Here is a 13,705-nt window from a genome sequence, read left to right as displayed (position 1 = left end):
TATATTGGGGGCCATTTAACATAGCAAAATCGCCAACAAAAAATGTGAAAAATATTGCACTAAATGGACCACAAAAAGAATGGTGTAATAATAATCTTAAAGCATGAAAGCTGAAACAAGACAGCAAAGCAGCTCCCTTTTAACCTCAGTTAGGAACACACATGGGGTGACAAATTTTTCATCATTCTGAACATGTGCATGTCTGAATGACTGTGATTGTGCTGTGAGTGGTGCCTTTGCAGTTACAAGTAATTTTTAGCAGGTAGGCAAATTTGAAGATCAGAATTCGTAAATAACAAGCATCAATTGTATACCCACAGGAATACACTTTAAAAGAACTTCTTGGGGCGCCTGGGTGGCTTAGTGGGTTAAAGCCTCTGCCTTGGGCTTAGGTCATGATCTCAGGGTCCTGGGACTGAGAGCCTGCTTCCCCCCACTTTCTCTCTGCCTCTCTGTCTACTTGTGATCTCTGTCTGTCAAATAAATAAAATCTTTAGAAAAAAAAAAAGAAGAAGAACTTCTGGATCAAAGGCCCTTGGCATTTATAATAGAAAGATGTTGTTAAGCTCATCTCCAAAGAAATCATACCAGTTTATGTTGTACAAACAAGAAAAAAGTATTATGCTCTTTATTTTAAGCAAAAAGAAGTTTTACTTTTTAAGCAAAGTAAAGAGAAGTTTTTTAGGGGTTTAGTCAGTTGAGTGTCTGACTCTTGGTTTTGGCTCAGGTCTGATCTCAGGGTTGTGGGATCCAGCCCTGTGTCAGACTCCATGCTCAGTGCAGAGTCTGCTTGAGATCCTCCCTATGCCCCTCCCCACCCCCAGCATGTGCATATACTCTCTCTCCCTCTCAAAATAAATAAATAAAATCTTTTAAAAAAATTTTAGAAGGGAGTAAAATTTAAATGACTCGGAAAGTAATAAAATAAGGTTGCTTAGAAGAATGTTACAACTATGACAATATTAAGGCTTTTCACTTATTTTATGTGTATTTCATTTAATAAGTGTTTTATATAGGCAATTAACAGAGACTTGAACTAAATGTATGCATTACTTGTCACACTAAAACAGTGGAATTAAAAACATTTAGACTTCAAACCTCTCTCTATCTCCCTATTTTTGAACAGCAGAACAAAATAAAAGCTCACATACAAGATTTAAGACAACAGCCAACTTCCAGGAAATGTCCTGGGCTTAGTTCACAATGTCCTGTTCTTTTTATATCTTTGCCTAGAGCAGTGGTTCCAAATGCTAGAGAGCTTTTAAAAAAAAAATAACAGGATTTTCCTGTCTCAGACTCACTGAATCAGAATCTCTGGGGGAAGAGCCAACAAATCTTTATTTTTAAAAAAAGCTCATATATGATGTTTGGGATAAAACAATCAAGGTTGTTTGAGTCAGAAAATAACATTTAAGCACTGTAAGATGTTCTGTTCAATTATGTTCAGTATGTTACATTTAGGTCCTAATGAAGGTACTCATGTATGAGGGAACAGAATACCTCCTAAAATGTAAAAAAATAAACAAGGATTTTCTGCCTTCTAGTCATCAAAAAATAAAAAAGGCTTTATAGTACACAAATTAGGGATATAAAGTACTTATAATTTGATGAAACATATTACAATTGCTCTTCCTATAATTTTATAACCTGGAAGATTAGCTTACCTGTAAAAGTAAGAGCACCCTCGGACGGTGTTGTGAGTGTAGTGCTCCAAGGTCTTCTCATTGCCGTAATCCTCCGAAGGATCAGACCAAAGCAGGTCACACACTGGCCCAAAGGCTGGAGGTTCTTTAAACCTGTCTAACTAGAAAACACACAAAAGCCAAAAGAAGAAAAATCATGAAGGCAAAACAAACAGGTATGGGTCAAAAACAAAACAAAACAAAACCCTCCCACCCACAAGAACATGTTAGGAGAAAAAGCAGCAAGCCCCAGTAAAGAATTTTTCCTTTAGGAAGAAAATGAGCATTTAATAAATTTGGATACACAATTTTTATTATTTTTTTTAAATAAACTTGTATAACTATCCCTGTCATCTAGCGATACTGTAGAAAAGGACCCCTTTACATCCTAGTCTTAAAAGCAGTACCCACCTAATTCAAATGTGAAATCAACCACTATGGAGATACACTATTATTAAGAAAGAATATGTTACGGTTCATTTCAACTGCCTAGGTGAGCTAACATTACCATTAGAGCAAGAAAGGTTTTACAATTGTCCTGTTCATTGTTTACTTCATTTCAATGGAGATTTCTAGTTTTAGAAAGGACTTTCATCCTTTCCATTCTATGCAGTGCAGGCATTTCAATATAAGTTATTAATTTAAGACTTGAGTCACTGCTGCTTTGGTTGTTAGTAGCATAAACACCAAGACAAAACCAGTAACTAAAATAGCTGAGGACTTCTACTAAGTGAAAGGGGAAGTTTTTAATACAATTGATTCAGAACTGCAAAATTCAAGACTTACACTGTAAAAGAGAAATTCTGGTTATTTAAAGACCCTAAGGCAGCAGAAATATAGGCATATCTTCTTATCCTGAGGAGAGTAAACTTTAATTCAGAGAAAAGTCTTATAAATAGAAAAATCTTTAATTTCAGTACCTACATGAGACACAGTGTAGCAATTAAATTCTATCATCTAAAATGTCAACGTTAATGAAATTTCAGAGCTGGAAGTCCTCAGACCATCTATTCTAACTTTTTCATTTCTCAGAGAAGAAAATGTGACTTAGAGTTGAGTTGTTTGGTCAAGGTTACACAATTAACTGCAGGACAGAGATTAGAACCCTGATTTCCTTCCTTTCATATTGCTACAAAATTTAAAGTTTCAGGGCTATACTCAAAATAGGTTATGTTTCCAGTGGGTGAAAATACAGATTTCATTAAAAATTTACATATATTTTCTGGAAGATATTTAGCAAAATGTTAACAGTGGTTGTCTGCCAATAAGGAGATCACAAGTGATTTCCACTTTCTTACTTTTGATTATCTATATTTAAAAATTTTCAGCAATAGAGGCATATTAGAGGACTAAAGTAAAAAATAAAACTAAAAATATATATACTTCATGAGACTAATGAAAGATTACTTACTTTCTTAATGTCGTCTAAACTAGTAATCTCAGGTGACATCCCTCCATGTACACACAGAAACTGCTGGTTTAAGAGGGCAGCAAGAGGAAGACAGTCAAATGTCTCCATACATGCATCATACACCTGTTCGGAATATTTGATTCGACCTATCAAAAAAAGAAAAACAGTCAAAGGAAGAAAAGCTAAAATTTATCATATGTGAAAAAGGATACTGGACAGAAAATTATGAAGCTACTTCAAAGTGAATTATTTCAGGCCAATTTGAAAACAATCATCTTTATAAAAATATTCTTGAAAAGTTGTAGATAAAAGGTAAAGAAAATCTCCTCTAAAGACAAGTGTGACCTTGGATTAACTTTCCAGCTCTGCTGCCTTGGAAACCTGATAAGGTGAATTTCAGCTATGTTATAAGGCAACATGGCTTATGGTAAAAATTACTCAATTATCTGGTAGGTAGCTACAGCTTTGGACTTCTGAGTGGGATGACTCAAGGTAGGTCCCTGTGGGACCTTGGAATCTAAACCAATAAAGCTCTTATGGGCAATATCGGGAATCGTGCTACATGAGGCTTCTAAGCCACAGGGACTCCCTGATCTACCCAATGTGTATATTGTTTCCTTGCAACTGAACTGTGACTTGGAGTGGGAGGCAAAAGGCAGAAAATCTTTGGACTGCTATATCCACTCCTATGAGGACTACTCCACTGAAAAGGGATGCCCGGATCCCCATTCCTGGACTGTCTCCTTCTAAGTAGATAAATGCCAATATGGCCCACAGTAGTCCTGTAAGCCTGAATATTTTGGGGGAACTAAAAAGACTCCCTGTGGGTACTGAAGATACATAACTGGAAACTGAAGTTTTAAGAGTAATCAATAAAATGTCAGTAATCTTTTGCTATGATTTTTAAGATCTTTAAGAACATTTTGTCCCAATTCTATTTTATGTGAAAAAGTTCATCTTTGGGGTGCCTAGGTGACTCAACTGGTTAAACATCTGCCTTTGGCTCAGGTCATGAGATCAAGTCCTTCATCGGGCTCCCTCTCTGTCTCTTTCAAGTAAATAAAAAATAAATAAATAAAAATAAATGTTCATCTTTATGAACTGTATTTTGGAGTTAAAGAACAAGGAAACACTCCAGTGGGCCAAGGATGGGGTCTCCACAATTACCCAGAAAGAATCGGTCATGAAGTAAGAGGTAGAAAGCTACGAGATGGTTTTAGTTTAAAAAGAAAGGGAATATTATCTTCTTCCTTGGCCTTGGATTTCAGAAAGTCAAGCGTGGAGGTGCCTATTGGTAGAGAAGGCAAGAGGCTGTATAGACAGGCAGCCTTACAGAACTGTGAGCTCCTTCTCTTCCAAAATTCTGTGAAGATGAGACAAGCCTATAGGACCTAGAGAACAAATCTTTAGCAAGTGAGTCAGATTATCTAGCTGATCATTATTTCTGTGTTTACTTACTCATAATTTCCAAGCTTTTAGAAAAGATGTGTTTAAGGATCAGAGCCTGGTCTTAGCAAGGCTTCAGAGAATAAAGTGAAGGGTAACGGGTCCAGATTTGGGCCAGAGTACAGAACATGGATGGCAAAATGTCTGGAGAGACCTTTTTTTTTTTTTTTTTTAAAGATTTTATTTATTTATTTGACAGACAGAGATCACAAGTAGGCAGAGAGGCAGGCAGAGAAAGAGGAGGGAAGCAGACTCCCTGCTGAGCAGAGAGCCCAATGCGGGGCTGGATCCCAGGACCCTGAGATCATGACCTGAGCTGAAGGCAGAGGCTTAACCCACTGAGCCACCCAGGCGCCCTGGAGAGACCTTTTTAATGGGGAGATATAAATGAAAGGACCATATTTGAGGTTAAAAGACCTTCCATTCTAAATGTGAAGATCTTCCTTCTCCTTATTGCCAAGGTTTGAGAGCATTAAGGGAGTTTGTGGGTTCCTTTAAAAACTTCAGAGCATTTTATATTACCATGACCACAAGTAAGATCATCTTATTTCACAACATACGCTAACTCTAATAGGACAACCAAGTTAATAAGAGCCATGCCTTATGAATCTTTGCATCTCCTTAAAATTACATCCTTATATTCTGCTTTTTATTTGAACGCTATAAATTTTGACTATTGCAAAAGTAGATCCATACCGGCCACAAAGTTTATATGAGGAAAAAAGTTAAAACAAAACAAAACAAAAAAACTAACTCCTTTTGTCTGTGGCCAGTGATTAAAAAACCCTTGGAGCCAGAGTTCCCTCTGTTGCCAATGTCAATAAAAATTCCTCTGTAAGAGTCTTAAGCTTGTTTTTATTTTTTTTTTAATTCAAGTATAATTGACATGCAATGTCATATTAGTTTCAGTACAACATAGTAATTCAATTCTATATATTATGTAATGCTCACCATGATAAGTGCAGTTACCATCCTTATCATATAGTTATTACAATATTATTGACTATATCCTATGTCATACTTTTCATTCTTGTGACTTTTTTATTCTCTAACTGGAAGTTTGCGCCTCTTAATCACCTTAAGCCATTTAGTCCATTCTCCCACTGGTTTCCCCTTTGGAAACCGTATTTGTTCTACATATTTACAAGTCTGTTTCTGCTTTTGTTTTGTTTTTCAGATTCCACATCTAAGCGAAATCGTAAGGTATTTGTCTTTCTCTGTCTGATTTATGTCACTTAATATAATATCACCTGGGTCACTCCATGTTATCACAAAGAACAAGAGTTTTCATTCATTTTATGGCTGAGTAACACTGTTGTGTGTGGGGGCGCCTAGGCGGCTCAGTCAGTTAAGTGGCCGACTCTTGATTTTGGCTTAGTTCCCGACCTCAGTTTCCTGGTGTCCCAGGATGGAGCCCTGCATCACTCTTCCTGCTTGGCCGGGTGATCTGCTTCTCCCTCTGCCCCTCCCCCTGCTCCTGCTTTCTCTCTCTCTCAAATAAATAAATAAAATCTTTTTTTAAAAAAGAAAAAAATATTACTCTGTGTGTGTGTATATATATATATATACCGCATCTTTATATTTTTTCTATCAAAGGATACTATGTTGCTTTCATATCTTGGCTACTGTAATTAATGTTACAATAAACATAAGGGTGCATATAGCTTTCAAATTACTGTTTTCATTTTCTTTGGTTAAATCCCTAAGTGATGGAATTATACAGTACTTCTATTTTTTTTTTCCTATTTTTAATTTTGTAAGGAAACTTCATGCTGTTTTCCATAATGGCTGCACCAACTTACATCCTTCTCCCCATCTTTGTTATTTCTTGTCTTTTTGATACTATCCATTCTGACTAGTATGAGTTAATAGCTCACTGTGGTTTTGATATGCATTTCCCTGATGATTAGTGATATTGAACAACTTCTCATATGTCTGTTGGTCATCTGGATGTCTTCTTTGGAGAAAGGTCTACAAATGACTCAAAAGAATTCCTTAGCCTACTACCAAAAGGATACCAAGTCTGGAGAAAGATGGCAAGCAATACAGTGTCTTAATCCCATTTTGTACATTAAAACAGGAGGTTACACAGAAAACAAGTATTGGCGAGAATGTGCAGAAAAAAATGGAACCCTTGTACACTGCTGGTAGGAACGCAAACTGGTGCAGCTACTGTGGAAAACAGTATAGAGGTTCCTCAAGAAATTAGAAGTAGAGCTACCCAATAGTCGAATAATCACACTACTGCTTATTTACCCAAAGAATACAAAAACACTAATACAAAAACCCCTATGTTTACTGCAGCATTATTTACAATAGACAAATTATGGAAATAGCTCATATGTCCATTAATACATGAATGGATAAAGAAAATGTTATAAGTATAGGTACAATGGAATATTTATTATTTAACCACAAAAATAAAGAAATCTTGCTGTTTGCAATGACATGGATGGAGCTAGAATATAATGCTAAATGAAGTCAGCCAGAATAGAAAAATACCGTTACGATTTCACTCATGTGGAACTTAAGAAACAACAACAAAACAAAAACAAAAAAAAGAGAGAGCGAGAGAGAGGGGAGCCGGGTGGCTCAACTGGTTAAGCTTCAGCTCAGGTCATGACCCCAGGGTTCTGGAATCGAGCCCCATGTCGGGCTCTCTGCTCATTGGAAAGCCTGTTTCTCCTTCTCCCACTGTTCCTCCCTGCCCACCCCCCAACCCCTGCCTGTGCTCGTTCTTTCTCTCAATCTCAAATAAAATTTTTTTAAAAAAGAGATAGAGAGAGAGAGACAGAGAGAGAGAAACCAAGAAACAGACTCTTAACTATAGAGACCAAACTACTGGTTACCAGAGGAGAGGTGAGTGGGGAGATGGGATTAAGAGTACACTTATCAGGGTGCCTGGGTGGCTCAGTGGGTTAAGCCGCTGCCTTCAGCTCAGGTCATGATCTCAGGGTCCTAGGATCGAGTCCCGCATCGGGCTCTCTGCTCAGCAGGGAGCCTGCTTCCTCCTCTCTCTCTCTCTCTCTGCCTGCCTCTCTGCCTACTTGTGATCTCTCTCTGTCAAATAAACAAATAAAAAATCTTTAAAAAAGAAAAAAAAGAGGGCGCCTGGGTGGCTCAGTGGGTTAAGCCGCTGCCTTCGGCTCAGGTCATGATCTCAGGGTCCTGGGATCGAGGCCCGCATCGGGCTCTCTGCTCAGCAGGGAGCCTGCTTCCTCCTCTCTCTCTCTCTTCCTGCCTCTCTGCCTGCTTGTGATCTCTCTCCGTCAAATAAATAAATAAATAAATCTTAAAAAAAAAAAAAAAAAAGAGTACACATCATTATGAGCACTGAGTATAGAATTGTTGAACCACATATAGTATATCTGAAACTAGTATAATACTAATTGTTAACCGTACTGGAATTAAAATATAAAAATTCATATTTTTAAAAACCAGGAGATTATGAATCAAATCAAGCCAAAAGAAGTTAATGTTATATTAACATGTGACCAAAATAGTTTACAAAATGTTTTCTTCAAGTATATGAATAGGTATATAAATACCAACATATTTATTTTCTGAGGGGTTAGACTGAAGATATTTATATTCTTATTTATCATTTATCTATGTTTTCTCTGATGAATTATATGAATTTGTATAGTAATATTTATTATAATATTACCTTTATTATTGAAATTTGTTGAAGGATCACAATGTATCTGTGCCTCAGTGAGTTAAGTGTTCCCCACAGCATGGTGGTCAAGAGAATAGAGTCTGGAACCTGACTGCCCAGATCTGAAGCTTGGCTTACTAGCTGTGATACTCAGCACAAATTACTTAGTTCCCTGTGCTTTGATTTCCTCATCTATAAAATGGGCATAATAACAATACATAACTATATTACAAGGTTGCTGAGAAGATTAAATGAATTCATATATACAAAATGTTCTGAATAACGTCTGGCACATGGTAGATATTATGTAAGTGTTAAATAATGAAATCACCTTATTTTATCTTCACAAAAACCCTATGAAACAAGTACTATTACTGTCTTCATTAAGGAGCTGAAGAAATTGGGCCTACTTGCCCAAAGTCATAAGCTAGTAAGTGGTAGAACTGGAAATTGAACCTGTTCATGCTCTTAATACCATGCAATTCTCCTCCCAATCATTATTTCAAAATAAATATTTAATAGGAAAATAGCCAAATACGTAATTCCCAAAGATTAAATAAGCTGGCTCAGTGTTTTATTTTCATGACAAATTTGAAGCTTCATCCATAAAACAGTAATTTCCGTACCAAAAGGAAATGTACCTCAATCACAGGATCACAGTGGTGATATAAGTTCTTTCTTTTTTTTTTAAAGAGTTTATTTATTTATTTGACAGACAGAGATCACAAGTAGGCAGAGAGGCAGACAGAGAGACAGAGGGAGGAAGCAGGCTCCCTGCTGAGCAGAGCCCGATGTGGCGCTGGATCCCAGGACCCTGAGATCATGACCTGAGCGGAAGACAGAGGCTTTAACCCACTGAGCCACCCCACAAGTTCTAACCAGTATCCAAATTGCAACATTATGGGATGCCTGGGTGGCTCAGTGGGTTAAGCCTCTGCCTGCAGCTCAGGTCATGATCTCAGGGTCCTGGGATCGAGCCCCCGCATCAGGCTCTCTGCTCAGCAGGGAGCCTGCTTTGCCTCTCTCTCTGCCTGCCTCTCTGCCTACTTGTGATCTCTCTCTCTGTCAAATAAATAAATAAAATGGAAAAAAAAAAGAGAGAGAGAGAGCTCAGCTTATCAGTGAAAACATCCATACAAAGCAGCACACATGCTCTTTGCACATAAGAATAAAATGTGAAATTGTATTTGTGTGCTTGTTCCAAGATTTATTCACTTTTCAGATGCAGCATTAGAATGAAACATGAGTATCTCTGAAGACAAGAAAAAAAGAAACCTGGTCTGACTAATTAAAGCATGTGAAAAGTAAATAAAAACCTAAGATAAGAAATTCTACCCAAAATGAAACACTTAAAATGTTTCCTGTATACCTATTGTTCCATCTTCTAAAAATAGTCTGAACCAATTTATACTAGTCAAAAAAGAAACTCTGAGAAAACAGAGGAAGACTTGGATAAAAATGTTACCTAAAAAAACCTGACCCTTAATTCAGAACAGAGGCATCCACAAGCAGCTTTCTTATGACTTATTTACTGTTAAATGCTAATTGTTCCAGGTCCTTGATATGCATTATTTAATTTTCCCAGGTAAAGAAAAGGAAGTTTAATGAGTGATATCCCCACATTTGCCTTATAAAAACAATGCAAATTATTTCCAATTTTTTAACTATTTGGTGAAATGGTTCTCAAATGACAGCAGACACTTTCCAGGCCTCTGGAGCAGGTGTTCTAAACCAGCAGCATGCAGCACAATTATTTGTTGTGCTTTAAAAAGCCTTTTAAGTGCTTGGGGCCCATTCAGGTGATTTTGAAGTTACCAATTTAAAAATATATTATAGGAGACTATTTCTCAAATAGTGAGATAATAGTTATTATATTTAAGTGGTATAACTATGCACAATTTTTATCTTCTTTGGACTTTTCTATGTTTTCCAAATACCTCAAATGTATTACTTTAATATACACAGGGTGAAACTACAAGTTATTTTCAAAATAAACATTTTATTTTATTTATTTTTTTTTTTATATTGGTCACATTTTTTTTTTTTCCAGCATAACAGTATTCATTATTTTCAAAATAAACATTTTAAAAGGTAGAATCTTGGTTCTTACCAGAAAATGAAAACCAGGACGCATTTGAGTTCCATTAGTTTGTTTTCTACATGTTTGGTTCATTTTGGGACTAAGAACAGGGGAACTAAAAAAGTTATGGAAGTGCCTGGGTGGCTCAGTCAGTACAGCAACTTGATCTCGGAGCTGTGAGTTCAAGCCCCACATTAGGAGTAGAGTTTACTTTAAGAAAAAAAAAAAAAACAGTTCTGGAAAAGTGATTATACTTACATTCTTGTTTGAAGGTGAAATACTCTGTAAGATGCCTGCATTCATGATTTCCTCGAAGCAGAAACACTGTTTTGGGATAATTAATTTTTAAACTCCATAAAAACAGCACACACTGTAAGACAAATATAAGGATAAATTTTTATACATGACCATGATAACACATAAAGACAATTTATAGGAATTCAAATGACTTGCTATAATGGTATAGCTCAATGCTATTCCCAACTGAAACATGAAAACTTCCAGCTTTTTGAATGTGACATGCTATTGCCCTAATCTAGTGAGTAGGCTCCATACATACTTCTCCTTATTTTCTATTCCAATGTTCTATCCAAATATCTAGAACTCTGTGACAAAGCCATTCACATACACACACACACATCCCTACGTCTTAAAATCTGTATTTTATTTAATGAAGAAACACCAGAGACATTTCCACTAAAATAAGGAATGAGGCAAGGATATCCACTATCTTCTGCTACTATTCAACATTATACTAGAGGTATTAGCTAATTGAATTAGACAAGAGAAATTAATTAGAGGTTTAATAGTGGGTAAAAAAAAATCTCTACTTGAAGATGATATAATAATAGTATATCTGACAATGGAATACTATGCAGCTATCAAAAGAAATGAAATCTTGCCATTTGCAACAATGTGGATGAAACTAGAGGGTATTATGTTTAGCAAAATAAGTCAACTGGAGAAAGACAATTATCATATGATCTCCCTGATGTGAGGAAGTGGAGATGCAATGTGGGGAGTTTGGGGGGCAGGAAAGGAATAAATGAAATAAGATGTGATCAGGAGGGAGACAAACCATAAGAGACTCTTTTTTTTTTAAAATTTTTTAAATTTTTTAAATTTTTTATAAACATATAATATATTTTTATCCCCAGGGGTACAGGTCTGTGAATTGCCAATTTACACACTTCACAGCACTCAACCATCACACATACCCTCCCCAATGTCCATAACCCCACCCCCCTTCTTCCAACCCGCCTCCCTCCAGGAACCCTTAGTTTGTGTTGTGAGATTAAGAGTCACTTATGGTTTGTCTCCCTCCCAATCACCATAAGAGACTCTTAAAGTCACAAAACAAATTGAGGGTTGCCGGGTTGGGGGGGGTTAGGGAGAGGGTGATGGGTTATGGACATTGGGGAGGGTATGTGTGATGGTTGAGTGCTGTGAAGTGTGTAAATTGGCAATTCACAGACCTGTACCACTGGGGCTAATAATACCTTATATGTTTATTTTAAAAAATTATTTTAAAAATTAAAAAAAAAATACTGTATCTGAAAAACCCTGGGAAAAGATCAATCATAAAACTAACTCAAACAGGGCACCTGGGTGGCTCAGTTAGTTAAGCAACTGCCTTTGGCTCGGGTCATGGTCCCAGGGTCCTGGGATCAAGTCCCACATCAGGCTCCCAGCTCCATGGGGAGTCTGCTTTTCCCTCTGATGTCCCGTCTCATGCTCTTCTCACGTTGTCTCTTTCTCTCTCTCAAAATAAATAAATAAAAATCTTAAAAAAAAAAATAACTCAAATAATAAAAGAACTCAGCATTAAGGCAGGATATAAAATTAATATACAAAATCAATAGCCTTCATATACACAATAAATAGGACAAATGGTAGAGAAAGCACCATCTACAATAGAGCAAAGAAGATTAAGCATATAGGAATGCAAGATTAAGCATATAGGAATAAATTTAGTAAGAAATGTGCAAAATTAATACCAAGAAACACTTAAAATCCTCCTGAAAGACACAAAAATAGGCAAGAACAAATAGAAAAATACTCCTTGTTCTTGGATAGGATGATTCAGCATTAGCTCCTCTTAATTTATAAAATTATTGCAATTCCAATAAAAATACCAACAAGCTATTTTATGGAGTTAGACAAGGTGATACTAAAATTTCTATGGAAAAATAAACATGCAAGAACAGCCAGGAAACAGCCAAGAAAAAAGCATTGAAAAAAGAGAACCACATGGGAAGGGGAACTAGTCCTATTTGACATTAAAAGATACTATAAAGCTTCTGTAATTAAAACAGTGGTAAAAAACAAAACAACAACAACAAACAGTTGCACTGGAACATATATAGGTAAATAAAATGGAATAAAATAGTCCAGAAATTAATTCAAGTTCGTACAGTATTTTGGTATAATCCTAGATCACTAGGAGAAATGATGGACATCCTTTTTTTTTTTTTTTAAGATTTTATTTATTTATTTGAGAGAGAAAAAGTACACACGTGCACACAAGCAGGAAGCCCAGTGTGGGGCTCCTCACAGAACCTGATCCTACGATCCCATGACCCTGAGATCATGACCAGAGCTGAAGTCAGATGTTTAACTGACTAAGCCACTAGGTCCCCCTAATGATGGACTTCTTAATAAATGTCTCTGGGACAACTGGTGCCATTTCAAAAAAATTAGAACCATAACCTACATAATATATAATAAATGAAAAATGAACAAGGGAGCTAATGGTATCAATATGAAACCATTTAAGTTCTATAAGAAAAAATAGTGAGGAGTGTGTGGGTGGCTCAAGTCGGTTAAGTGTGTCTGCCTTCAGCTCAGGTCATGATCTCCAGGTCCTGGAATCAAGCCCCACATCAGGCTTCCTGCTCAGCCGGGAGTTTGCTTGTTCCTCTCCCTCTGCCTCTCCTCCTGCTTGTGCTTTCTCTCTCTCCCTCTCAAATAAATAATTAGCAAAAACTGATAAAACTAGATATTCATTTAACTTTTGACCTACCCTGAAGATACACCTCCAATAATAAGAAAATACATATGCACAAAGTTGCAGTATTCCTTATAATACAGCAAAATTTTGAGAACAACCTAAATGACCATACATAGGGCAGACGGCTGAGCAAATTAAGACACAAGAAAGTACCATGAAGCTACAAAAAAAAAAAAAAAAACCCAACAAAACAAAACAAAAAAAAACAAACCAGACAGAAAGATCTCTATAAACTGATTTGGAACAATTTCCAAAATATACTGTGAAGTGAAAAAAGCAAAAGAGTATGCTACCGTTTCTGTAATAAAGAAGAAATATAAGAAATACACATGTATTGGGGTGCCTGGGTGGCTTAGTCGTTAAGCGTCTGCCTTTCGGCCTACGTCATAATCCCAGGATCCTGGGATCGAGCCCCACA

The 13,705-nt window shown here is 36.5% G+C and overlaps 1 protein-coding gene and 1 long non-coding RNA gene across 3 annotated transcripts in view; one reads left to right on the top strand and one right to left on the bottom strand.

Moving 5' to 3' along the window:
• The window catches only part of PPP3CC (protein phosphatase 3 catalytic subunit gamma), a 96,066-nt gene that overhangs the window by 29,318 nt on the left and 53,043 nt on the right, over positions 1–13,705 (bottom strand). For both annotated transcript variants that reach the window (XM_032332142.1, XM_032332141.1), the window contains exons 4-6: positions 10,536–10,647; positions 3,094–3,239; positions 1,665–1,804 (exon numbers count right to left, since the gene is read on the bottom strand). In XM_032332142.1, coding sequence (XP_032188033.1) covers positions 1,665–1,804; positions 3,094–3,239; positions 10,536–10,647 — 398 coding nt within the window. The remainder of the gene's footprint in view (positions 1–1,664; positions 1,805–3,093; positions 3,240–10,535; positions 10,648–13,705) is intronic.
• The window catches only part of LOC116584172, a 59,611-nt gene that overhangs the window by 25,672 nt on the left and 20,234 nt on the right, over positions 1–13,705 (top strand). The gene's annotated exons all lie outside the window — the stretch shown is intronic.

The sequence above is a fragment of the Mustela erminea genome, chromosome 2 (assembly GCF_009829155.1).
Source record: "Mustela erminea isolate mMusErm1 chromosome 2, mMusErm1.Pri, whole genome shotgun sequence".
NCBI lineage: Eukaryota > Metazoa > Chordata > Mammalia > Carnivora > Mustelidae > Mustela > Mustela erminea.
This window is presented reverse-complemented; position numbering and strand designations above follow the sequence as displayed.